This window comes from Artemia sp. Qi Xiang Cuo, chromosome 1, assembly GCF_049724085.1.
Source record: "Artemia sp. Qi Xiang Cuo chromosome 1, ASM4972408v1, whole genome shotgun sequence".
Classification (NCBI taxonomy): Eukaryota; Metazoa; Arthropoda; class Branchiopoda; order Anostraca; family Artemiidae; genus Artemia; species Artemia sp. Qi Xiang Cuo.
Genome location: NC_142794.1, coordinates 106,148,348 through 106,173,542, shown reverse-complemented (window position 1 = coordinate 106,173,542; position 25,195 = coordinate 106,148,348). Strand labels below are relative to the sequence as shown.

Below are 25,195 nucleotides of genomic sequence, written 5' to 3'. Positions count from 1 at the left end.
ATCAGATGCAATATTTGATTTAATGAAACATGAAACATGAAAACTAATGATATATTAGATCCTTAATGTAGTTGAGGGCAATTCATCCTTTAGGTTACCTTCAAACCCCCCTACCTCTCACACACATAGACACATGTTGGATCCCCAAAAAGGATAACTAAAAAGAGATAACTAAAAAAGAGTCCCAGACCAAAAAATATCTTGGATCTCCGAAAAGAAAAACAAAAAACATCAGCTGTCTATTTTCATTAGAGTTGGTAGAGATTGGGCAACCTCTTTCGGGTATCCTACGAAACATAAATGGGAAAACCTCTAGTGGATAAGAAATAGATTTCCTTTGGTGGAAACCACCCAGCAAACCCTCTAATTAGAACCCAAAAATACCGAATCGTAGAAACCAGCTTCTCTGTGATAACTTAACAAAACGGCAGTTAATAATCTGTCATATTTTGATAAAATTGTGTTGCAGTTAGAATCCTCTAAAACACGCACATGAACAATTACGGCAAAACCATTTCAATAGAGGGAAAAGATGGCACAGATGTCCATCATCTGGTTACACTGATCTAAACCATGATCTATAGATATTATTGTTGCAACAATTTCGTAACTCAATACAAATAAACGAGTGATCATTTTCATTCGAGTAATCTTTCACAACAAAAATAAATGGTAAACTTTTATGACATTATTCTTGTGTTAGATCTTTCATTCTTAATAAAATGACGAAAAAAACACAATTAAACTTTAGTCTTAAAAGGATGGGGCTGTAAGGGATGGCCGCTCCTTCATAGACAGGACAATTTAGTTCGTTAAGGATTGTAGCATTGTTCTTTACTTTAAATTCATTTTGATATTTAATATTGTGTCAAGCTTAACCGTGAATATTATGCCCGTACCACATCATAGTCACATCTATCGATAAAGCAAGCCACATATCATAAATAACATGGCAATTTTCTTGATTTTAGCGTCACACTTGTATTTAAAAAGCAAAAAATTTATATTGCAAGAAATTAGTTTAAAGAGTAATTTGAACAGTAATTTTAGTTTAAAGAGTAATTTGAAAGAGTAATTAGTAAAAGAGTAATTCCAACAGTAATTTGTGTCCAACTGTTCTCTAATAATGCTAAGTCTTCTTTACTTTTGCCAGATTTCTCTCCCAGGTAGAAAAACCACTGTTCTAAGTTTCCATCTTTTATAGTTTCAAAAAGCATGCCTTAAACGTTGACTCTGATTGGTCAGTCAAGAAAATCATGTTTGAAAGTCGAACAATGCTTAACCTGAAAAATTACGAACGGCAAACGTAATTGGCGCTGTAGTCGTGCGTAATTTTGATTTTATCGACACGTATGACTATAATGTGGCACGGGCATAACGGGAAGGTGACTGCCAAGGTTTTCCTCTCCTCTTCATATTTTAATTTTTCACAAAGTTTCATGCTTTGATTTTCGTTTTAAATATTTTGATTTCTTTATTCGAAATGCTCAAGAATATGTAACTATTCGTCTAAGAAGTACTTTTAAAGTTTCAGGACCCTCCCCCCCCCGCCCAATAAAGGATCTACTGGCCTCTGACAAATAGCTGATACGCAACTATGCTATACTTCACAGGGGTGAATGAAACAATCAGTCAACTTCGTAGTATGTTACTTGCAATTTACTGTATATTTCCATAACAATACCCAGTCATTTTATGTGGACTGCATATACGTTTAATCAAGGCCGTACCCAGGATTTATTTTTTGGAGGGGTTTTAACTCAAAGATTTTTTTCGGGGGGGGGGGGGTACACAAAAAACCTCAAAAAACGCATAAAAAATTTGTTTATATCCATTTTTCTTATGTTTTTACGAATCAGACAAACCTTTCGAGGGGTGGCGGGGGTTCAAACCCCCCTTCTGGGTACGGCCTTACGTTTAATAGCAAGCGTACCAGAGAAACGACCTATGAAACGGAGATATTATATAAATAATTTATCGGTGGTTTTAGGCCATTTGACTAACTCAGAATTTTCGCTTGATACCCTTTTAGCTGTATGGCAGAAATCCACACTTTAAAATTGCACAACCTATTTTGTACAGAAAAACAGTCCTAAAAATATGAATTTTTATTCTAGTTATCACTCTCCTTCATATGACAACCAATTCAATTAATATAATTAATTTATTTAATTTATAAAAGACGAAGTTTTTCTGATTAAAGTAAAGAGCAAAGATGAAATTTAAAACGAACAAAAATTATTGCTCCGCGGTTTTTACAGAATATTTTGAAAACTGTTTCAAACTGGCTCGTGATATTTCCCTTATATTCACAGAATCCTGAAAAACTAGCGCTTTATTGAAAACACAAAACCGACACCTAAAGTGCCCTTTTTGGGCGTCATATGCCAATTTAAGATGGCGGTATCAAGTCGAATTTATATCAATTAGATACATAAAAATTAACTTGTAAATCAGCCCTTAATCAGTTCTCTATGATGTTCCAGTCCCCCGCTATCGATGAAGAAAAAAGCAAAAAAAGAGAACACATCAGTAGGCTACTACCAATGCAAAAAAGTGACCATCCTTGTTGGTCAAGGTGAAGGGCTCTATGTTTCATTTAAAGGGTTTTGATAACGGCGATTCCAAGAGTGACTTTTTATTTTGTTCCAACGCCATTTTTGATGGGTTTCAGGCTTGTTTCAAAATTTATGCAAATTTGTTTTCAAAATAGCATTTTACTATTAAGATTAATCAAAATAATAGTTATTGTTCCTGAATCAGCTATATGTGCAATTTTTTTCTACTAGACAATCTTGAAAAAATAAATTTTTTAACTTTTGGTTACTATGGACCGTGGTTCGCTCTTTAGTAGATTGCCGCTATCGCGGCAATAATGATAAGTTCACTCCTGTTGAATAAAACAAACGAAAGAAAAGCACGCAACGGTGACAGTCCTTTCTCGGGACTTACGTTTCAAAATGCTTTTTTTTTTAATAAATGAAAAGAATGACGGTCAAAATTTAAAAAAAAAATTATTCTATACTTGAGGGGGCTACCGCCAACTTCCCGCTATTAATACTAAAATTTGAATAGTGCTTACCAAAATGAAATAAGGATGCAAAAATACCCAGAGGGTAACTACACAGTGTTATAAACAAAAATGAATTAATATAAAAATTTAGTTATAAGGAAAGCACAGAATTCAACATAGAGAGGCCGTTTGGGAACATTTATGAATAAGGCAAATATACAGTATATCTTGCTCCAAATTAAGCTAGCCCTACTTTTTTCAGACCAGATTTTGGTTTACATAATTATCGAAAACAAAAATGCTAATTAGATATTACGTACATCAAAATTTCAGGTTTAAAAATATAATATTGTAAACTAATTATGTCAATTATCGACATTTCTATGAAATTTGTTAACTTTTTAATGGAGTCGCTAGACCCTACAATGTAAATAGAACTACCAGTCTTTAATCCCTATCTTTCCATGTTAAATCTTCTAAGATCCAACTTCTTTTAGTTTTCCATTCTCTCTGGTGCAACGCCTCGAGCGCCATTGGAGGCATAATAGGATCTAAGATCGGGGTGAGGAACCTGCACAGGGTGGCTTTTTGTTAGTTCAGTATCCCTCTCAACATAAATTCAACTTAATACTCCGAGCCGTTACTCAGATTGTTCGTATACCCTTTTGGCAACCTGAATTCACATAGTGTATTTTGGCTTAGTTTCAACATCCCTCTAAATATTAGCTTAAAAGCTTCACTTTCATACAGTTAGCCTCAGTAGAAGTAGCATTCCTAGTAGTAGTTTCGATTTAGTTCAACATCCCCCCTAAAATTCCGTTTCTTCACCTTAATAACCTTAGCCCTTGGGAATTTTCACCTTAATATCCTTAACTTCAATAGTTATAGTTTTAGTAATAGTACTAGTACTAGCAGCAGTAGTGGTAGTATTATTAGTAGCAGTAGTAGTAGTGGTGGTAGCAGTAATAGTAGGAGTTGCAGTTTTAGCGGTAGTATATGCAAATAGTGCCTTTCAGTTAGTTCCAACGTCCCTCATAAAATGCCCTGAAAGTTTCAACTTAATACTCTCGGCCATATCTGGGATATTGTTGATATGACCTTTTGACAGTCTGCACGCATATAGTGTGCTTTAATTGAATTCGACATCACCCTAAACATTCCCTTGAAGTTTCACCTTCATACCCTTAGTAGTAGTAATGAAAGTCTGCACACAGTACTTTTTGGCTAGTTCAACATTTATCACAGCGTGCCCTGAAAGTTTCAACTTTATGCTCTAAGACTAAGCCATTCATGAGATACTGCTCATACGCCCTTTTAGCAACCTGAATACACAAAGTGCGTTTTGATTTAATTCAACACACCCCTAATATCCCCTGAAAGCTTCACCTTCATATCCTTAGCCTGAGTAGAATTAGTAGTCGTAGCAGTAGTGGTAACATACAAATAATGTCTTCAAGTTAGTTCAATATCCCCTTAACGTTCAAACTCAATACTCTAAGCCGTTCCTAAGATATTGCTTATATGTCCTTTTAACGCCTGCATGCACAAAGTGTGTTTTGATTTAATTGAAACTCTCCCTAGACATCCCTAAAAGTTTTACCTTAGTACCATTAGACTCAATAGTAGCAGTAATTGTATTAGCAGTAGTAGTAGTATACATATAGTGCGCTTTGATTACTTCAAAATTAGTTGTTACCCTCTAATCACTTTTGACTCTTAAAAAAAGCACTAAAGCATTCAATTCCCAATCAAATGAGCTCCTTAAAGTTTCTACAACTGCTCCTTCCATACGAAGTGCCTTGATGGAAAAAAATAATAAACAACCACAAAAAGTATATGTAAGCAATGGGGGAATTGCATAACTTACATTAAGTTCGTAGCCCAGTTCGCTCTTTCCTCAGGGAGCGCTATTGCGCTACCTATGATTTCAGCTAAGACCGACAAAAAAAACTCATACAGTCAATTTATGACTATAATTCTGGTAATTTCTACTTTGGGTAGGCGGTACTGTTTCTACTAATAAATTCAGAGAAGATTTTATTGATTTTATCTTTATTTTAAATTACATGATATCGTGGAAAAACTCCCTTTTTCGGTAGCTAGCCTTATGTGTCTTTTGGCCGGAAGTTCAGTCTGATCGGTCATGGATTTGTTTCTTATTCCATTAAATAATTTTTTCTAGAATTTGATTACATAGGGTTAACCGTTAAATCCTTTAAACCGATTTTTTTTTTTTAGGCTTTTCAAATCCATTCTTACCTGAATCAGCCATTTGACCAACTGAATGAAAGGTTGAAGCACCGCTGCATCTCGAACTTTCTTAATGACTAAAACTGTTAAAGGAGGTTTATACCAAGTCAACCTTTGGCTAGCTGGATCTTGAATGGTCCTGAAAAGTAGTTTGGGAAAAAGTTAATTCACAACATAAATAACAAATAGTTATACAAACGAGAATAAAAAAGGATATGTATATATATATATATATATATATATATATATATATATATATATATATATATATATATATATATATATATATATATATATATATATATATATATATATATATATATATATATATATATATATATATATATGACTCTCACGCCACTGTTGTTGTCTCTAAAGTGCCGCAAACACTAAATGATCCGATAGAACGCGAAGAAGTGCTCGATAAAGTAAGCCGTTATGATGCAGTTACCAACCTGAGTTTGCGAGGTGATAAATGGCTGACTAATGTTGAAAAATCTGCTGCTGAAGAATTCAAAGACTCAATTTCAGTGATTTTAGCAGAATCTTCATCTGAGAAGATCACTAAGCGGTTTTTCGGCATAGTCAAAGGAATATCGAAAGACTTAGACCTCTCATTCATACAAGGATATCCAGGTGTGGTGGAAGCTATGCGTCTCGTTGATACTGGCACGGTTAAGCTTGAGTTTTGTGACTCCATGTCAAAAGCCAAGGCTATGCAAAATGGTAATAAACTTGGGTATGAATACTTATCGGTGGAAAAATATCTGTCGGTACCTCGGTGTTGTCTCAAATGCCGTTCGCCAGACCATAGAGTTGCTGATTGTACAAGTTTGGTTGCGAAGTGTGCACGCTGCGCGGGGCCTCATATTTCCACCAAAGATTCTCCCTGCCAGATTGATGCAAAATGTGCCAATTGTGGTGAAAATCATGCCTCCTTTAGTCTTAGATGCAAAGTGCTGAGAGATATAATTGCCAAGAAGAAATGATTGTGCCCTTTTCGATTGTTTCGCTTAATATAAATGGTACTAGTTTAAAGGAGCATGTGATTGATAAATTGTGTGACCGGTTTGACACAGTATGCCTTCAAGAACACCTCCTAACTTCTACCAGTATTAACGTGTTAAAAAGAAGTCGTAATCATTCCATTTTTACAACTAATGCTAGGGTCACTGTTGATAGACATTCTGGAGGCGTCCATGCATTGTTAAGAATAACTTGAGTTTTTTCCCTCCAGTGGGTTTTTATAGTGATAAGTCTATCCTTGCGGTTCGGTTTGGTAATACTGTGCTGATAAATGTGCATCTCCCGTGTAACAAAAAAACTATTTCCGCTTTAAACGCGTCTCAGCAATTCTTAAGGCTATTCTTGCATCTGCTGCATCAAGTGGTAATGATTTCTTAGTGGTTGGTGACTTCCACACAGATATTATTAATCAGTCAGTTCGATCCGATACAGTACTTGATGCTTTTTCTGCTTATAAATTAGTCGACAAAAGTTTTGATTATTCATATATTCGCCAATCTGGAAGTTTGTCTAACATTGACCATGTAGTTTCCTCGCCAAATATAAATGTATCGACTGTTCTTGTTCATGAAGACGATCGTGATACTGACCACCTCCAGATTTCGTTCTCTGCTTCACTAGTAGCTCTCCGTAGCTCTACTAGACCATTTACACAAAGTTCTTACAGTGGTTTTACAGGAATAACTGGAGAAGAGCTATTATTGCACTTTATATTACTACGTTGTCCGCGTTATTAGGTTCTATAAAAGTTCCTTACCATTTGCTTCAAGCTACTGACCGTTTTTCAAATGATAAGCAGTCTCTTAATGAATATCATGATAAAATGATTTGGTTCTTAAAACAAGCAGAGGCGACTGCTTTTATTCTAGAAAAGATTAAAGTTAAACTAGAAAACCAGAATGGGTTTTGGACCCAGATTTAACAGTTGTAAAGAATTAAGCTAAGTTTTGGCTACGGACATGGGTGTCTTGCGGTCGGCCAAATCGAGGAGTTGTCTTCGACCTGAAGCAAAGTACCAAGCGTGCATATAAAAAACGTTTACGGCAGTCTAGGGTTTCTGGTTTTGATTTTTCTGCTTCGAGAAAGGAGTGATATCATGTTCTGAATTCGGATAAGCTTAGTAGTGAGTTTTCTGAAAGTCTTACATCAGTTCATACTTGGGTGTCGTATTATAATGATATTTCCGGCAAGGTGACTCGGGAAGTTGAAAAGCTTTTTAGTAATCTTCTTCAGTCGTATTTGCCTAGTCGTATTTCTCAGAGTAACGTATTACCGGTTTCTACTGTTGATATTGGTCAAGCTATTAAGAATATGCAATATAGCTCTGTTGATCAAGACGGAATTTCTTCTTATCATCTGAAAGTAGTTTGCCCAACTTTGATACCTCACCTTCAGCTATTGTTCCAGCTAATTCATATCGACCAATTACTGTTTCGTAAAATCTTAGCAACATTTTTGAATATATTCTTCTCCTTTTCATTTCAGAAAATATTAATTTTGGTTAAAACCAATTTGGCTTTCAAAAAAGGCTGGGATGTCAACACGCCCATCGTGTTCTAGTTTCCCTCCTGTTACAATCTACTAATAATAAATCTCCTCTTCATATCAAAGCTCTTGATCTTTCGAAAGCTTTCGACAGAATAATCCACTCACACGCACTCTATTCACTTTTTTTCTAATAATATTATCCTTTCTATTGTTGTTTTGTTACGGTACTGGTATTCTAACTCTTTTATTCGGGTAAAACGTAATGGAGTAGTTTCTGCTTCAAAGGAGTTTCTTCGGCGTGGGGTCCGTCAAGGTGGTGTGCTTTCTCCAGCTATTCTTACGTTATGTATTGCTGGCTTGGTCTTCACATTATTAATAATATCAAAGTACTTCGGACTCTGACAGTTTCTAATGCTAAGAAAAAAAAAAATTCAGATTGGATATTCAAAATGTGTTGCAAACAGATGGAGGTACAATAGAAAAGCGCTTGGGAAATTATATTCTTCGTTTGGCAATCATTCTATTCTCTTTTTTTTATCTGAATTTCTTCCAATTCTGAAGCCTAAAGATCTCAAATCTATACAGACTTATTATTTTAAATTTTCTCGGTACCTTTTGTGCCTCCCTCCGCAGTTCCAAAACCGGCATCTAATATCGCGATTTGGCCTCCCTGATTTACGGGAAAAAGTGACTGTGCTTGCGGGAAAGCTGTCGTTATCTGCAGGTCTTACTGCGCACCATAATTTACATCGTTTTATGTAAATAACTGTTAAGTGTGCGAGTTTGCTTTTTTTTTGTTCTTGATGTACTCCACTTCTTTTTGTTCATAGTGGCTAATAAATAAATATATATATATATATATATATATATATATATATATATATATATATATATATATATATATATATATATATATATATATATATATATATATATATATATATATATATATATATATATATATTCACAAGGAGATAAAGTCGTGATGTTTTGTACCTGCCTTGTATGTACTCAGTGGGAGACTAATAAAGAACCCCTTCTTTATTATTACGACTATTTTTACCTTAGAAAATCAGTTACGATTTGATTGCAATTTACCTGAAAAGGCGCAATTGCTTGCAATTAAGTAATCATTCAATTAATTGACTCACTCACGCTATGTTATTTGAAATTGTAAAATAAATAATTTTTTTCCCTCCAGAGTCTTTAGCCTAATTCTCGTCGTTTCTGATTGTCAAATAAGATTTATATGATATGATTTATGAATAGAAGTTTTCACACTAGCAGTTTCATAGACGTTTTCACAGTAACATAACGTATAGCCTTACACTGCATGTGACCTTACGCAGAAAATTTTGCCCGCAACGTAGGCAATGCAAAGTAAATTCGACCCGCTACATATAATTTTAAGCTTAGGTTAAGTTAGGAAAAGGTTAACATAGTAGCAACAAAACGGAGTATCTGCATGAAAAATTAATAAAATTTAAAATGGATTAACAAGGTTTTCCTAGAAAGTCTTCCAAATTCGATCAGAGCTTGGATCTTAATCTTCACTCGACATTTTCAATTATTGAAAAGACTGCACACGAAGATTCTGATGATTTCTGAAAAGACGGCGATTATGATGGTTTTATGGATGTTTACAGTAGCATAGTATAGAAGGATTTTATAAGTAGGAATGGTCGTGACCTAATCACTTAGCATAGAAAATTCGCACGTAATTTGAAAGCCCCTTAAAGTTGTACTGCTTTGCCTTTTTCTTAATACACTAAAGATCTCTTTGGCAATCTTATATCCTTATGAAGCTCAAATAGCACGGCAGATGTTGTATAAGTGCAACAGCTACTCAAATTAATTCGAGACACAAATTTTACAAATTTTTACTAATTAATTTAATTTCAGGGACAAGGTCAAGTATACCACACTACGTATTAAGCTTACTAGACCGTAAATAAAAATCAAGCATAGCTCCACTAGCAGAAAGAGCAATAAACTTATATTTAGTTTTTACTTCCGTGTACTCTTCATGCCGGTGATTGTATACAAAAGAAGTCGCCATTTAATTAAATTAAATAAAAAAAACAAGTTTTTTAAACTGAAAGTAAGGAGCGACATTAAAACTTAAAACGAACAGAAATTATTCCGTATATGAAAGGGGCTGTCCCCTCCTCAACGCCTCGCTCTTTACGCTAAAGTTTTTTATTGTTTTAAAAAATAAAGTTGTGAGACAGAGTCAAACTTTAGCGTAAAGAGCGAGGCGTTGAGGAGGGGACAGCCCCTTTCATATACGGAATAATTTCTGTTCGTTTTAAGTTTTAATGTCGCTCCTTACTTTCAGTTTAAAAAACTTGTTTTTTTTATTTAATTTCTGATCGTTTTTTAGTTAATGCAGCTTTTATTTGCATAAAAATTTTACTTTTCTTTTGCTAAATGAATGTCTTTACAAATTAACTTACGTAACTAACTTCTATATTCGTATATTTTTCTTCTGGCAAAAATTCAAAGTTGCAGATTTTTGCAGATATGAGCTTGAAACCTATGTAATAGGGTTTTCTGATACGCTGAATCTGACGTTGTGATTTTCATTAAAATTCTTCCACTTGTAGGGGATGTTTCCCCCCTCTTTAAAAAATCGAGTAAATTTCCTCAGGCTTGTTGCCTTTGATGAGTAATAAATAAAAAAAACAAGTTTTTCTAACTGAAAGTAAGGAACGACGTTAAAACTTAAAACGAACAGAAATTATTCCGTATATGAAGGGGGCTGTCCCCTCCTCAACGCCTCGCTCTTTACGCTAAAGTTTTTTTATTGTTTAAAAAAATAGAGTTGTGAGAAAGTCAAACTTTAGCGTAAAGAGCGAGGCGTTGAGGAGGGGACATCCCCTTTCATATACGGAATAATTTCTGTTCGTTTTAAGTTTTAACGTCGTTCCTTACTTTCAGTTGAAAAAACTTGTTTTTTTTTTAATTTAATTTTTGAAAGTTTTTGAATTAATGTAGGTTTTGACTTTGGCTCACCGTACATGAATAATTAAAACAAAATTTGCATATTATATTTGGTTAAATGGCTTTCTCGAAACTTGTTTAATTTTATTTACGAACGTTTTTATTAGTAATAAATATACGTAACTTAGAATTAACTTACGTAACGAACTTCTATATTCATAAATTTTTAACACGTATATTAGGGGTTCGCCCCCTAGTCAATACCCTGCTCTTTAAACTATAGTTCGAATTTTTTTTCCAGTTCTTTAAAAATGACCTCTTAATCACAGTCAGTTGATCAGTTGAAAAACTTGTTTTTTTTTATTTAATTCCTGATCTTTTTCTTTAATAATGCTGGGAAATCCGGCGCCCCCTTCATAGCAATGTCCCTTCCCCCATGAAAACTTCCTTCATGGAAAGATCCTTCCATATTGCCCCCGCCCCGCTCCTTCCCCCCCCTACCAGAAAAAATCTCCTCTGAAAAAGTCTGTATACTTCCCAATAACCAATACTATATGTTAACATTGAGTAAAGTTCATAACTTTCAGCCCTCCCCCTGGGGACTTTGGAGGATCAAGTCATCCTAAAAGACATATTTATTATACTTTCGACCATCCCGAACAAAATGGCTATCTCAAAATTTTGATCGGGTGACTTTGGGAAAAAAATGAGCGTGGGAGGGGGCCTAGTTGCCCTCCAATTTTTTTGGTCACTTAAAAAAGGCACTATAGCTTTTAATTTACGTTCCAATGAGCCCTCCCACGATATTCTAGGATCACTGGGTCGATACGAACACCCCTGGGTAAAAAAAAAAAAAAAAAAAAAAAAAAACAAACAAAAAAAAAAACACGCATCCGTGATCTTTCTTCTGGCAAAAAATGCAAAAGTCCACATTTTTGTAGATAGGAGCTTGAAACCTCTACAGTCGGGTTCTCTGATACGCTGAATATGATGGTGTAATTTTCATTAAGGGTCTGTATTTTTTAGGGGGTCTTTCCCCCTTTTTTCGAAAATCAGCCAAATTTTCTCAGGCGCTAAACTTAAAATCAGCTAAAGGTAGCACTAAACTTGATGAAAGTTATATATTTGAAATCAGCATTGAAATCTGATTCTTTTGATATATCTATTGGTATCAAAAACCCGTTTTCTAGAGTTTCGGTTACCATTGAGCCGGGTCGCTCCTTACTTACAGTTCGTTACCAAGAACTGTTTGATACTAAACTTAATAAAATTTATATATTTAGAATCAGCATTATAAACACATTCTTTTGATACATTTATTGACATCAAAATTCTGTTTTTAAAAGTTTCGATTACTAATGGGCCGTATCGCTTGTTTTTTTATTGTTTTTTTTTATTACGTATATGTTATTACGTATATGAGGGGGTTCTGCCCTTAGTCAACACCAAGCTCTTTACGTTAAAAGTTAAAAAAAAATTTGATTCACAAACCCCTGAATCACAAAGGCCGTTTAATTAGAATAGATAGCTCTTTTGAAAGCACTAAAAAAAAACTGTAGCTTAAAGAGCGAGGTATTGACTTGGAGGAGAACCCCCTCACATACGTTATAATTTCTGTTCGTTTTAAGTTCTAATATTCCTTCTTACATTTCAGTTGAAAAAACTTGGTTTTTTTTTATTTAATTTCTGATCGTTTTTTAAATAATGCTTGGAAATCCGGCGCCCCCTTCATAGAAATGTCCCTTACCCCAAAGAAACATCCTCCACGGAAATATTCTCCAGAGTAACTCCCTCCTCTAGCCCCCCTCCAGAAAAAATCCTTCCTGAAAATGGTTGTATACTTCCCAATAACCAATAAATACTGCTGGCAAGTCCGGCGCCCCCTTCAGGGCTATGTCCCTTCCCACATGAAAACTTCCTTCATGAACAGATCCTCCAAAATAACCCCCGACCCACCCTTCCCGCCCCCGACCAGCAAAAAAACCACCTGAAAACTTCTGTATACTTACGAATAACCAATACTATATGTTAACATTGGGTAAAGTTCATATCTTTTAGCCCTCCCTCTGGGTACTTCGAGGGATTAAGTCATCCCAAAAGACATATTTATCATATTTTCGACCATGCTGAACAAAATGGTTATCTCAAAATTTTGATCGGGTGACTTTGGGAAAAAAATAAGCGTGGGAGGGGGCCTAGTTGCCCTCCATTTTTTTGGTCATTTAAAAAGGGAACTATAACTTTTAATTTCCGTTCCATTGAGCCCTCCAATGATATTCTAGGACCACTGGGTCGATACGATCACCCCTGGTAAAAATAAAATAAAAAAACAAAAAAACAAACAAATAAACACGCATCCGTGATATTCCTTCTGGCAAAAAATGCAAAATTCTACATTTTTGCAGATAGGATTGAGGAACCTCGATAGTTGGATTCCCTGATACACTTAATATGACGGTGCGATGTTAATTAAGATACTATCATTTTAGGGGGTCTTTCCTCCTTTTTTCGAAAATAAGGCAAATTTTTTCAGGCATATAACTTTTAACGGGTGGCACTAAACTTGATGACAGTTATATATTTGAAATTAGCATGGAAATATGATTCTTTTGATATATCTATTGGCATCAAAAACCCGTTTTCTAGAGTTTCGGTTACCATTGAGCCGGGTCGCTCCTTACTTACAGTTCGTTACCACGAACTGTTTGATGAGTAAAGCAGGATAAGAAAATGGACATAATAAGAGGGAAGAAAGGTGATGTTGCCTTAAAAGCCTAGAAAAAAAATAGTTTTATTGATAAACCTTGTTGCTTGAGCTACCAAACATTGTACTATTCAGTCTATTGCTAAAAAAAACAGGTCATCCCCGAGAAGGGTGGGAAAAGGTCGCCAAGAAGATTTTTAAAAAATCCGATTTTCAGAGTAGGAGGTAAAAGAGTAAAATTTTGAATGGGCATGAGTGGAGGAGGATCTTGCCAGCAAATTAGAGCTGCAGTAAGTTGTAAGTAGTAGCAGCAGTAGTAAAACCTTATTAGATTTATTCACAAATAAAATCAAACAGTATGTAGGGAACGGCTCGGCAAAATAATAACCGAAACCACTAAAAAAGAGAAATTTTGGTAACAATAGATGAATCAAAAGAATTAGCTTTTTACGCTGATTTTGTATATATCAGACTCATTAGGTTTAAAATTACACATCAAAAGCTACGAGCCTGAGGAAATTCGTCTGATTTTCGAAAAAGGGGAAATATACCCAAAAAAAGTCAGAGAGTCAAAGTCAAAGTTAGTTTTTTTTTTTGCCAGAAGAATTATCACTGCCACAAAATGAGTTTATTTTTTCCCGGGGGTGATCAGATTAAACCAACGACTCCAGAATATCTTACGAGAGCCATTCGAACACAAATAAAAGGTTTTAGTACCCTTTTTAAGTTATCAAAAAGATTGGAGGGCAACTAGCGCCTCTCCCACGCCCCCTTTTCCCCCAAAGTCACCCGATCACAATTTTGATATAGCCATTTCATTCAGCATGGTTGAAAGGCCAAACAAATATGCCTCTGGGGATGACATGACCCCCATGGGCCCTGAGGAAAGGGCTATAAGATACAAAATTTGCCTATTGTTTACGTATAGTATTTGTTCTTGGGAAGTACACTGGGGGAATTCGCCAGAATTCCTGTGAGAAATTCTTTTTATTTGTCTTACTTTCTCTTGGGTGACTCAATTTTACATTTGCAGATGTTATGGGGGAACTGTCCTGGGAAAATTTTCAGCGGGGTTGAATTATCTGGGGGTATTTTTCAGTTAGAGGGGAGGGGGGTTTTCGCGAGGGGAATTCTCCATTGGGCAATTTTTCGCACAAGAAATTTTCTATGGGAGAACTTTCCGCGAGAGAAACTTTCCACTGGGGAGAGGGGCAGATTTCCGGGAAAAAAATTCACGGAGGGAGGATTTTCGGCATGATTTAAAACAAACCTTTTTCAAACGAAAGTATCCTAAGAAGAATTCCCCTGGCGGAATTGACAGCAGAAAATTTTCCAGGAGGCTGGATTTTCAGCGAGGATGGAATTGTCAGGGAGGGGTGAATTTTACACTCGAGGAGCTTTCGATGGAGGACTTTTTCGTGGGGGAGAATTTTTATAGAAGGAGGAGGAGGCAGCTTTCCGGACAATATTTGAAAAACAGTCAGATATTAAATTTAAAAAACAAGTTTATTCTGTTGAAAGTAAGGAGCAACTTTAAAACTATTCAGTATATTAGGGAAACTGCCCCCTCCTCAATACCCCATTCTTTCCGCTAAAATTTGACTTTTTGTCCCAATTATGTCAAAACGGCTTTTGAAATACAAGGATCATTTAATTAGAATAAGAAGCTTTCACTAAAAAAAAGTTGAACGTGAAGAGTGAGGTATTGAGAAGAAGGCAGCTTCTCTCACATACACAATAATTTCTGCTCGTTTTAAGTTTTAATGTTGCTCCTCACTTTTAGTTGAAAAAACTTTTTGTAATTTATTAACATTCAAGCAACAAAATGATGGACAGTAGGTAAGAGAAGGGATGGTTAATGTTAAGGTGGGTTCGTCATGGGGTTTCGAAGTCAATTTTTAATATCTGGTGTGAAAAAAATGTAAAGGGTTTGTTCCTATCAAAATAGCTAAGAAATTATTTGTTTTTTTAATCTAAATTACTAATTCATTTAACATTTAGAATGATCTTCGTATCCGGACGATTAAATTGAACAATTTAAAAGATTCTAGTAATGGAAAAGACTGTTAGTAATTAATTACATTAAATAAATTTATCAAATGGTTACTAGTACATTAACTAAATTTACAAAATCTAGTCTTAATACTGATTTTAACAGTACTAACTGATTATAACATACTCAATTTCACTATAATCGTTGTATTTCACAAAAAAAAAATAACGGAGGAATATAATATACCACACATGGGAATCAATAGGGGACAAGAATCAGGCAAAACTTTTAATATGAGGCCCCAAAGAAAGGAACTAGCTAGGAAAAGATACAAACCCAGACTCAGAGACTATAAGAAGTTCTTAGGGTTCTTAGACTACAGGAAGTTCTTAGAATTTCTACGCCCAAGAAATCTTCGGGCAATAAAAAGGCCGTAAGAGAGCAAAAGAGAGTGTAAGAGAGACAATAACTAATGGGAATTCAGTCAAATTTTAATTTAAACAAATAATTTGGCTTTTCTAACCATCAAGTATAGCCATAACTAATTCATACAAGATGCCATGAAATACAATTTAAAAAGTGTGTGCAATGTCTAAACTCTATTATAAGTACCATTTAATATAAGCTTTATAAGAACAATCTCACATTCACAAAATCATAAACTAAAGTACAAAATAATAATGAAATAAATATAGTAAATTAATGATAAGATATTAAATATAATGAAAAAAAAAGAAAAGACTATTATAAAAAATGAGAAATTGAAATAGTTCTGGGATATACAAGGAGTTTGAAAAAAAAATCAATACTAAGCAAATAATTTGACATCTCTTACCATAAAGCAAGGCCATAAGTCGGACTCATAACAGACGGCATAAAATACAACTTAAAAGGATTGCATCACACACTCTTTACCGTGTCGTTGAAGCTCGATCATAAATCCTCATTTTATATTTTAGTCACCATTATCTGCAAGTAGTTTCTTTAGAAACTTTTTGCGAGTTTTGCCAACTAGGACGCGACCTTACATTTATTTGTATTCTCATATTCCTTCCTCAAACCCAGATAGTGACTAATGCACCATCAAATAAATGCAGTGCAGTAACGCTGTCTAAATAAAGAACAACATGGTTTCAGATTTTTTTTTTTTTTCACCAGCCCACTAGGTGTGCAAGGGGTAGTCGTAGAAACTACGTCGAGGGCTAATTTGATAGGACATTGAAAGGGGTAGTGTCCTTTTTAAGAGTCGAAAGAACAACTGCCCCCCCCCCCCCAGAGAAACACGATCAAAATTTTTAGGGGATGATTTTGTACAAAATAGGGTAAGGTTCAATAACTATGCCTCCAGGATGACATGATCACTCATGATTCCTGGTGCAATGCCTGTACGTTGTGCAAGTTGCCCATTATTTATATAAAAGTTCCGTTATTGAAAACAGGAACAAATTTGATCCTGGATCTCCAAAAAGGCTAAGGGTAATAAGGTTATATTTTTAGGGGAGAATTGAAGTGGACGATAAACTTAATCAAAACACACTATTAAAGTTAGGATTGGAAAAAAGTGTGCTGGCAATATCTCTGGAACGACTGAGGGTATTAAGTTGAAACTTTCAAAGTATGTTGAACTAACCAAAAGACACTATGTAAATTCATTTTATTTATTTAATACTATAAAATTTAACTATCAGACAGCAAATCTGCAATCTGTAATTGTCAAAACAGCATTTCTACAATGTCCCAGGAATGGCTAAGGGTAATAAGTTGAAACTTTAAAGGCAGTTGAGGGGGATTTAAACCTAAATCAAAGGAACCAGACACCTGAACAACTAAATCAGACACCTCATTCCCTTGAAATGTCTCAAAAGGGCTGAGGGTAATAAATTGAAATTTTAATCGAGAAAAGCAGTTGAAAGATGAAATTTGAAGTGAATTTTGTTAATACAAGGGTTAAACCAGCCAGAAGATACAAATTGTATCTGGGTTGTAAAAAGGACGTACCTGCAACAATATCTCCGGAATGGCTAAGGGTATTATGTTGAAAATTTTCAGGGCATGTTGAGAGGGATATAACAATAAATCTAAAGATAATATGTTTGTCCATGTTGTCCAAAGAACGTATTTATAACATTTTAGGAACAAAAAGGGGTATTGACTTGAAATTTTCATGTAAGGTTAAAGGGAGCGTTGAACTAAATCAATAGACATTATGCGCATCCAGGTTGTCAAAAGAGTGTTTATGCAATCTAAGGTTGTCATTATATAAGATTTGGCTAGGGATGTTTAGTTGTAACTTTAAGTGCATGCTGAGGGGGTATTGAACTAAATCAAAAGACAATATATGCATCCATATTTTAACAACAACCTATCTGCGATATATACATATATATATATATATATATATATATATAATATATATATATATATATATATATATATATATATATATATATATATATATATATATATATATATATATATATATATATAAACGGGTAAGAGTATTAAGTGCAAATTTTCAGAGCATGTTCAGGTAGTCTCAGGAACAGTTAAGTGTATTAAGTTAAAATTTTCATAGAATACTAGGGGAATGTGGAACTAAATCTAAACAAACTATATAAAAGTGATTAAAAGTGTGATTAAGCAAAATATCAGTCACAGGTAAGAATATTTAATTGAAGTATTCAGGGCATATTGAGGGGGTGCTGAACTAGATCAAAAGACACTATGTGCATCTGCTACTACTGTCACTAACAACTCACTGCAGCACTAAGCCGCTTGAGACCAACAAAGCCAGGCACGCTCCTCCTCCATCCCAACCCATTCAAGGCCTTGGTCTTGATGCCCTCCCAAGAAGTTCCGAATTCCCTTAAATCTTTCCTTACAATCTCCCACACCAATTGGGGACGACCTGTTTCTGTTTGGCCCTAGATGGTTGGCAGACAAGGACGATCTTTGGCATTTTATCATCCTTCATCCGATGAACGTATCCTAGCCTTCTCTTTATCTCCTCTCATTATACCCCTAGAAAACGGGAATGAACCAGATTTTTACGCCCCTTATTGTATCACTAATTATCACCCGAAGTGTCGCAAACTTTTGATTCTTTTCTATACTATTCCCGTAACAGACTTCTCATGCACGGCCAAGGATACTCAGTTGACCTGAACTGGTAATGCTTGAGGAGGTATTGAAATAAATCATAAGACAGTATTTGTATTCAGGTTGTAAAAAGCATATCTGCAATGTCAGAAACTTGTAAGAGTTTTTTCAGTTAAAACTTTCAGGGAATGCTGGAGAATTTTGGACTAAATCAAATGCCGCTGCATGCATACAAGCGGTCAAAGGGCCCACCTGCAAAACATCAGGAACATATAAGGGTACTTATTTGAAACTTTCAGGGCATGAGGGGAATTTAGAACTAAACCGAAGGATATACTATGAACACCCATGTTGTCAAAATGCCAAACCAGCAATATTTCAAGAACGGCTAAGGGTATTCAGTGGAAACTTTCACTGCCCTTTGAGAGGAATCAAAGAACACTTTATGTTTACAGGTTGTCAAAAGGGGGTATCTGTAACGCCTTGGTAAAAGCCAAGAATACGTGGCTGAAAGCTTCAAGGAATATTAAGGGGTGGGGGTTTAAAATAAATAATAAGACACTATTTTATCAGGGTTGCAAAAAATGCGAAGTTAAAATTTTCAAGGAGTATTTAAATTTTAAGCCACTATTTTATCAGGGTTGCAAAAAAAGGCACAGTTGCAACATCTCAGCAAAGGTTAGGAGTATTAAGAAGGAATTTTCAGGGAAAGTAAAAGAGAATAATGAACTTAATCCTAAGAGACTTAGTGCAGAACATTCCGTACATTCCACGGACATTCACCAGCCGTACATTCCATGTCTTTTTCAGTGAGGCCCCTCACGAAAGTCACAAAATCACTCACATGATTGGAATTTTTAACATATTTGGCCCTGTTAGAGCAGGGTCCCGGTAGGCACTACACCTGGGTGGTCACCCCACTTGCCAACCTCAAAGGCCGGCACTGTCAACCAAACATTTCCTGAAATTTTCATCTTAATACCCTTATTTTCAATAGCAGTAGTAGTAGCAGTACTAAAAGTTTTAGCAGTAGCAGTAGTAATAGCATTAGAACAAGTGGTAGCATGCACTTATTTTGCCTGGTTCAACATCTCACTCAACGTGCCCTATAAGTCTCAACATAATGCCCTAAGCCGTTCGTGAGATGTTGCTGATACGTCCTTTTGACAAGCTGTATGCAAATAGTGTGTTTTGGTTCAGTCCTAAACCCTTTCAACATCCTCTGAAATGTTTGCCTTAATGCCCTGAGCCTTAATAGTTGTAGTAGCAGTGGAAGTAGCAGTAGCTGTAGTAGCAGCAGCAGTAGTAGCATGCATATGCTGCTTTTTGGTTGACTGAACATCCCTTTCATCATGCCCTGAAATTTTCAACTTACTAGCCTCAGCCATTCGTGAGATATGCCCTTTTGACAACTTGCATGCACATAGTTTGTTTTGATTTCCTTCCTGAATGTCCTTGTCTTTTTTGAAGACCAAGAATCAAACATGTCCCCCTTTTCCAATAACAAATACTATATATAAACAACGGGCAAATTGCACAAATTACAGCCTTTTCCAAGGGGGCTGCAGGGAGAGGGGGAAAGTCATCAGCAGAGGCATAGCTATAACTTCTAACTATGCTGAACGATATAGTTATCTTGAAAGTTTGATCGGATGTCTTAGGGGGAAAATGGGCGTGGGAGGGGGACTGGTCGCCCACCAATCACTTTTGACTCCTAAAGAAGACACTGGGATTTTCAATGTTCGATCAAATAGGCCCCATTCGAAATGCCTGAGACAACTCCTTCCATCTGAAGTCCCTTGGTGAAAAGAAAAAAATATATAATACATTGAGCCCAGTTCGCTCTTTACTTAGGTAGCGCAATATTCCATGAAAACTAATTACAACTGTAAAGGACCTATCAATTAAACTAAATCGAGATCCTCCTCACTGTCCACATTATGTCTTGAACCTCCCATATTGAATAAAAAACTAGTCACATATTGGAAGGGCCTACCAATTAAGCTAATTCGAGATACTCCCCATGATCTACATATTCTCTTTAACCTGTCATGTTGAGTAAAAAAATAGTAAGGACCTACCAATTAAGCTGATTCGAGAATCTCCCTACAATCCGCATAGTGTCTCTAAACTTTCTGAACTTTAACTAGTCAGTGAACATGTTGTAAACCCTTCCATATAAGCAGGGAAGGCGGCCTTCTAATTAGGATAGTCGATCGAGGTCTTAATTCACGGACCAGAAACAATTCATTCCAATTCCGGAATAACTGTAAACTCCTCCCCCTATACAGCCGTTATGTTCCAAACTATCAAAATAAATACTAACAACAAGCAACCTTGCCAAGTACATAAAAAAAATAAGGAAGAAGTCTTACTTCCGGAAGTTTTTTTTTTAATTTCAACGCGATGAAGGACGGTTAAGAGACCAGCTGACGGTGAAGCAGTTATCCGCTATCGTTCGTAGCGAAGATGATTATAGTTTATGTTGTTGCACAAGCATAGTTAGAAGCAATAAATAAAACGGTGAAACGAGTAAGATTTTTTTTTTATGTCGATATGGTTAAAACCAACTAGAAGCTATGTATTCAGATGTTTTGTGAAAAACTTGACTGAAAATTTTTAACGGGCAGAGGGGTTACAAAGGAAACCTGAAACGATATATATTGTGTTTGTTAGTAAAAATTACATCCCAGTTAGCAACTATGAACAATTGCTTCTTTCTTTTCATCCCTCTTCTTAACTCAGGTTGAAATGTAAAATCAAACAATAATTAGCTTATTTTGTTTAAATTAAGTTTTTGATTTGAGTTTTATTCACAGAAAGAGATAACAGTACAAATACAAGCTGTAATAGGCTCAAGAACCTTATACACTACCAAAAAAATCCTTTTAAAATTTCAAATTTTACAGATTGGTGCATCAGGAATGTTAAAAAGGGCAAAAGCCTCACCTGAAAATATAAGCCTTAAAATTAGTTTTGAAAAACGAATTCAACCTGAACTTTAAATAAACCTAAAAATGTAGCCCTTTGGGGGATTCCAGTCTCCTTTCGTCTATGGTGATTAACAGTATTAATTACTGAGTCGAACACCTTACTCCTCCCCAAAACACTGTCAACACTCCAATTTCGACCAAAATACCTAGCATTCATGATTTTTTTTCCCAATTCGGATTTTTTAAGAATTATGCAACACTTTTTTGACCCAACTCCATGTCACAAGTAAAGTGTGCGTATCCAAGATATACAAAAGTTTTAAATTCAGTTCTTTTTAACCAAATTTATCTTCTTACATACCTACTTAGTATTTTGAACAATATTTCATTTTTTTTTGTTAATATCATCAAACAGCTGAATCCCCCCCCCCCCTCTGAAAGACATACCAAATAAGCTAATTCAAGATTTCCCCCTTAGTCTCGTAACTGCCATACTGAAAATACAACCGCAAGTTATTGGACGTGAACCGCATCTGAGATTAAAATTAACAAGCACAGAACCAAATTATGACGACCTGTTATTCTCTTAAGCCATATTTAATGCTATTATTCAACTTTTTTTTTTTTTTTTTTTTTTTTTTTTTTTTTGTCTTCTAGCAAAAAAAACAAGATACAATGAATATTTTTGGATTGTTGCTAAAATCCACAAATTGTTCAAAAGAAGTAACTCGTGAATTCATCTTGGCCCAAAGGTTAGCAAGCTAGACTCTCAAGGAAAAGGTCGCGGATCCGAGTCACAATGGCGGCTATTGTTTAGGTCGGGGTAAGGGTTAGTGGCATTTTTCTGCAAGACAAGCCAAAAATTTACCCAGCTTCAAGCAAAAATCTAGGGAAAATTACGCGAAATATCGGATGATTTGCCCCCAAGCACGGATAGAACTCCCAGTCGAGGGCAAGGCATCAGGAGATCAGGACCCGCGCTTCACGAAACTTGTTGATATATAGGCAGAAAAGTTTATTTTAGGAAGCGTTGTACTGCACCTTCTAAACGTACTTTCATTTACCTTCCCTTCCGTAAGCCCCCTGTACCTTTTAAGGACATGAACTGATTTTGAACTTTAGAGGAAACAATTTTTATTCTGAGCGAAGAGTATTTACTGCAGAAGTAGCACCTCCAAGTAGTCACGGTCACACGTAATCACACTCACAAGAAGTTAGAATCCCAATCGCAGTAGTTATAGTTGAAATTAGTCACGGTCATAAATATCCGCATTCAGATAGCAGCCGTAAGAATTCAAATTTTCCAGAAGTCGCTGTCCTTAACAGTTGCAGTTGTAGTCAAAAGTAGGTGCAGAAGTAGTAGTAGTAGCGGATTGAAGTAGCCCTAAGTTACACTTTAATACACTCAGCATTTACTGAGATTTTGCAATTACTCAGTGTGTTTCAATTTATTCAACATCCCACGAACAGTCCCTAGAATTTTCACCTTGATGTTCCTAGACATTCCAGGTATTTTGCAAATACACCTTTTTTAACCTCCCTCTCCCAATTTTAATAAAAAATCTCTCGACAAGCCCTGACTGTTTCAACTTAATAACCTTAGATGTTCCTGAGATACCGCAAATGACAACCTGCATGCGCGTAGTGTGTTTTAGTTTAGTCCAAAATTCCCTGAAATAATCGCCCTTATAGCCTTAGTAGTAGTATTAGTTATGGTGTCAGTAGTTGCAGTAGTAATAGTGGTAGCAACAGTAGTAGCCCTATACACATAGTGTCTCTTGGTTGGTTCAACATACCCCCTGAACATGCCCTGAAAATTTCTACTTAATATTCTAAGCTGAAAATTTCATTTTAATACCTTAGCGTGCAAAGTAGAATTGGCTGTAGTAATAGCAGCAACAGTAGTAAAAGTAGTAGTAGAAGTAGCATTAGTATTAGTAATAGTAGTAATATGCACATAATATCTGTTGTCTAGTTCAACACCTCTTTCAATATGACTTGAAACTTTCAACCCAAATAACCCAATACTCCACGCCGTTCCTGAGGTATTGTTAATATTCTTAATAAACTTAGCCTTAGAAGTAGCAATAGCAGGAGTAGCTGTAGTTGCAGTAGTAGCAGTAACAACGGTAATAGTAGTAGGATTAGTAGCAGTAGTGGAAGTAGTAGCATATTAGTAGTATGCATTCAGCTCCTTTTGGTTAGTTCAACACCCCCCTCACCACTCGCTGAAAATTTTAACCTAATAGCCTTAACCTTAACAGTAGCAGTATCAGAATTAGTAGTAGTAGGCTATACACTTAGCGCCTTTTGGGTATAAAATCCACTCAACATGCCCTCAAAATTTCAAGTTATTACCCTGAGCCGTTCCTAAGATATTGTGGATAAGCTCTAACGACAATTTGCAGGCGCAAGTGTGTGTTGATTTAGTTAATCATCCAACTCAACATTCCATGAAAGTTGCACGTGCATAAACTTAGTCTTCTAAGGAAAAAAAGTAGCCGTAGCAATAGCAGTAGTACACTTATAGTGCCCTTTGGTTCGTTAAACATGCCCCTCAACATACCCTGAAAGTTTTTTAACTTATACTTCTATGCCGTTCATGGCATGTTCTGGACACACATAGTTTGTTTTGATTTAGTTTAACATTCCCCGAAAAAATCAACCTTATAACAAAAGCCTTAGTAGCAGTAGTAGTCGCAATAATAGTAGTAGTAGTAACAGTAATAGTAGCAGTAGTAGCAGTATATACGTAGTGCCTTTTGTTTAGTTCAATATATCCTTGAATAGGCCCCGATAGACTCTAAGCCGTTGCTGCGATATTCCTGATACGCTCTTTTGACAACATATAATGTAAATAATATGTCTTTATTTATTTCAACATCCCTTATCAACAACTCCTTGAAAGTTTCATTTTAATACCTTAGCATCAGAAGTAGAATTTGCAGTAGTAATGGTAGCAGCAGTAGAACAAGTAGTAGGAAGAGTAATAGTAGTAGTATAAGTAGTAGCAGTATTAGTAGTAGTAATATGCACATAATACCTTTTGGTTATTTAAACACTTGTATTATGAGAAATTTTTATACGACCTCTTGACGACCTTCATGCATAAAGCTGTGTTTTTATTCAGTTCAACATTCCTGGAAACCCAAAGTTCAACATTAACTATACATTCCCAGAAAGTTTCACCTTAAAACCCTAAGCCTCAGTAGTATAAGCAACATTTATAGCAAGAGTAGCAGTAGTAGTGGCAGCAGTAGTAGTAGTGTGTAGGTAGTAGTATTAGCAGTAGTAGTAGTTGTAGTAGTAGTAGCAGTAGCAGTAGGAGGAGGAGAAGGAGTATTAGTAGTAGTATTAGCAGTAGCAGTAGTTGTAGTATTAGTAGCAGTAGAAGTAGGAGGAGGAGAAGGAGTATTAGTATTAGTATTAGCAGTATTAGCAGTAGAAGTAGTTGTAGTAGTAGTAGTAGTAGCAGTAGGAGGAGGAGAAGGAGTATTAGTAGTAGTATTAGCAGTAGTAGTAGTTGTAGTATTAGTAGCAGTAGCAGTAGGAGGAGGAGAAGGAGTATTAGTAGTAGTATTAGCAGTAGTAGTAGTTGCAGTAGCAGTAGGAGGAGGAGAAGGAGTATTAGTATTAGTATTAGCAGTAGTAGTAGTTGTAGCAGTAGTAGTAGTTGTAGTAGTAGTAGTAGTTGTAGTAGTAGTAGTAGCAGTAGTAGTAGTAGAAGTATGAACTTAGTGCATTTT

At 35.6% G+C, this 25,195-nt stretch overlaps 1 protein-coding gene across 8 annotated transcripts in view; it reads right to left on the bottom strand.

Moving 5' to 3' along the window:
• Nucleotides 1–25,195, bottom strand: part of LOC148957069 (NAD kinase-like) — a 234,783-nt gene that overhangs the window by 94,069 nt on the left and 115,519 nt on the right. For 7 of the 8 annotated variants that reach the window (XM_089088508.1, XM_089088481.1, XM_089088473.1 and 4 more), the window contains one exon: nucleotides 5,273–5,402. In XM_089088508.1, coding sequence (XP_088944634.1) covers nucleotides 5,273–5,402 — 130 coding nt within the window. Of the gene's footprint in view, nucleotides 1–5,272; nucleotides 5,403–20,597; nucleotides 20,743–25,195 lie in introns of those variants that run through there. The other variant, XM_089088531.1, reaches the window with a different exon arrangement.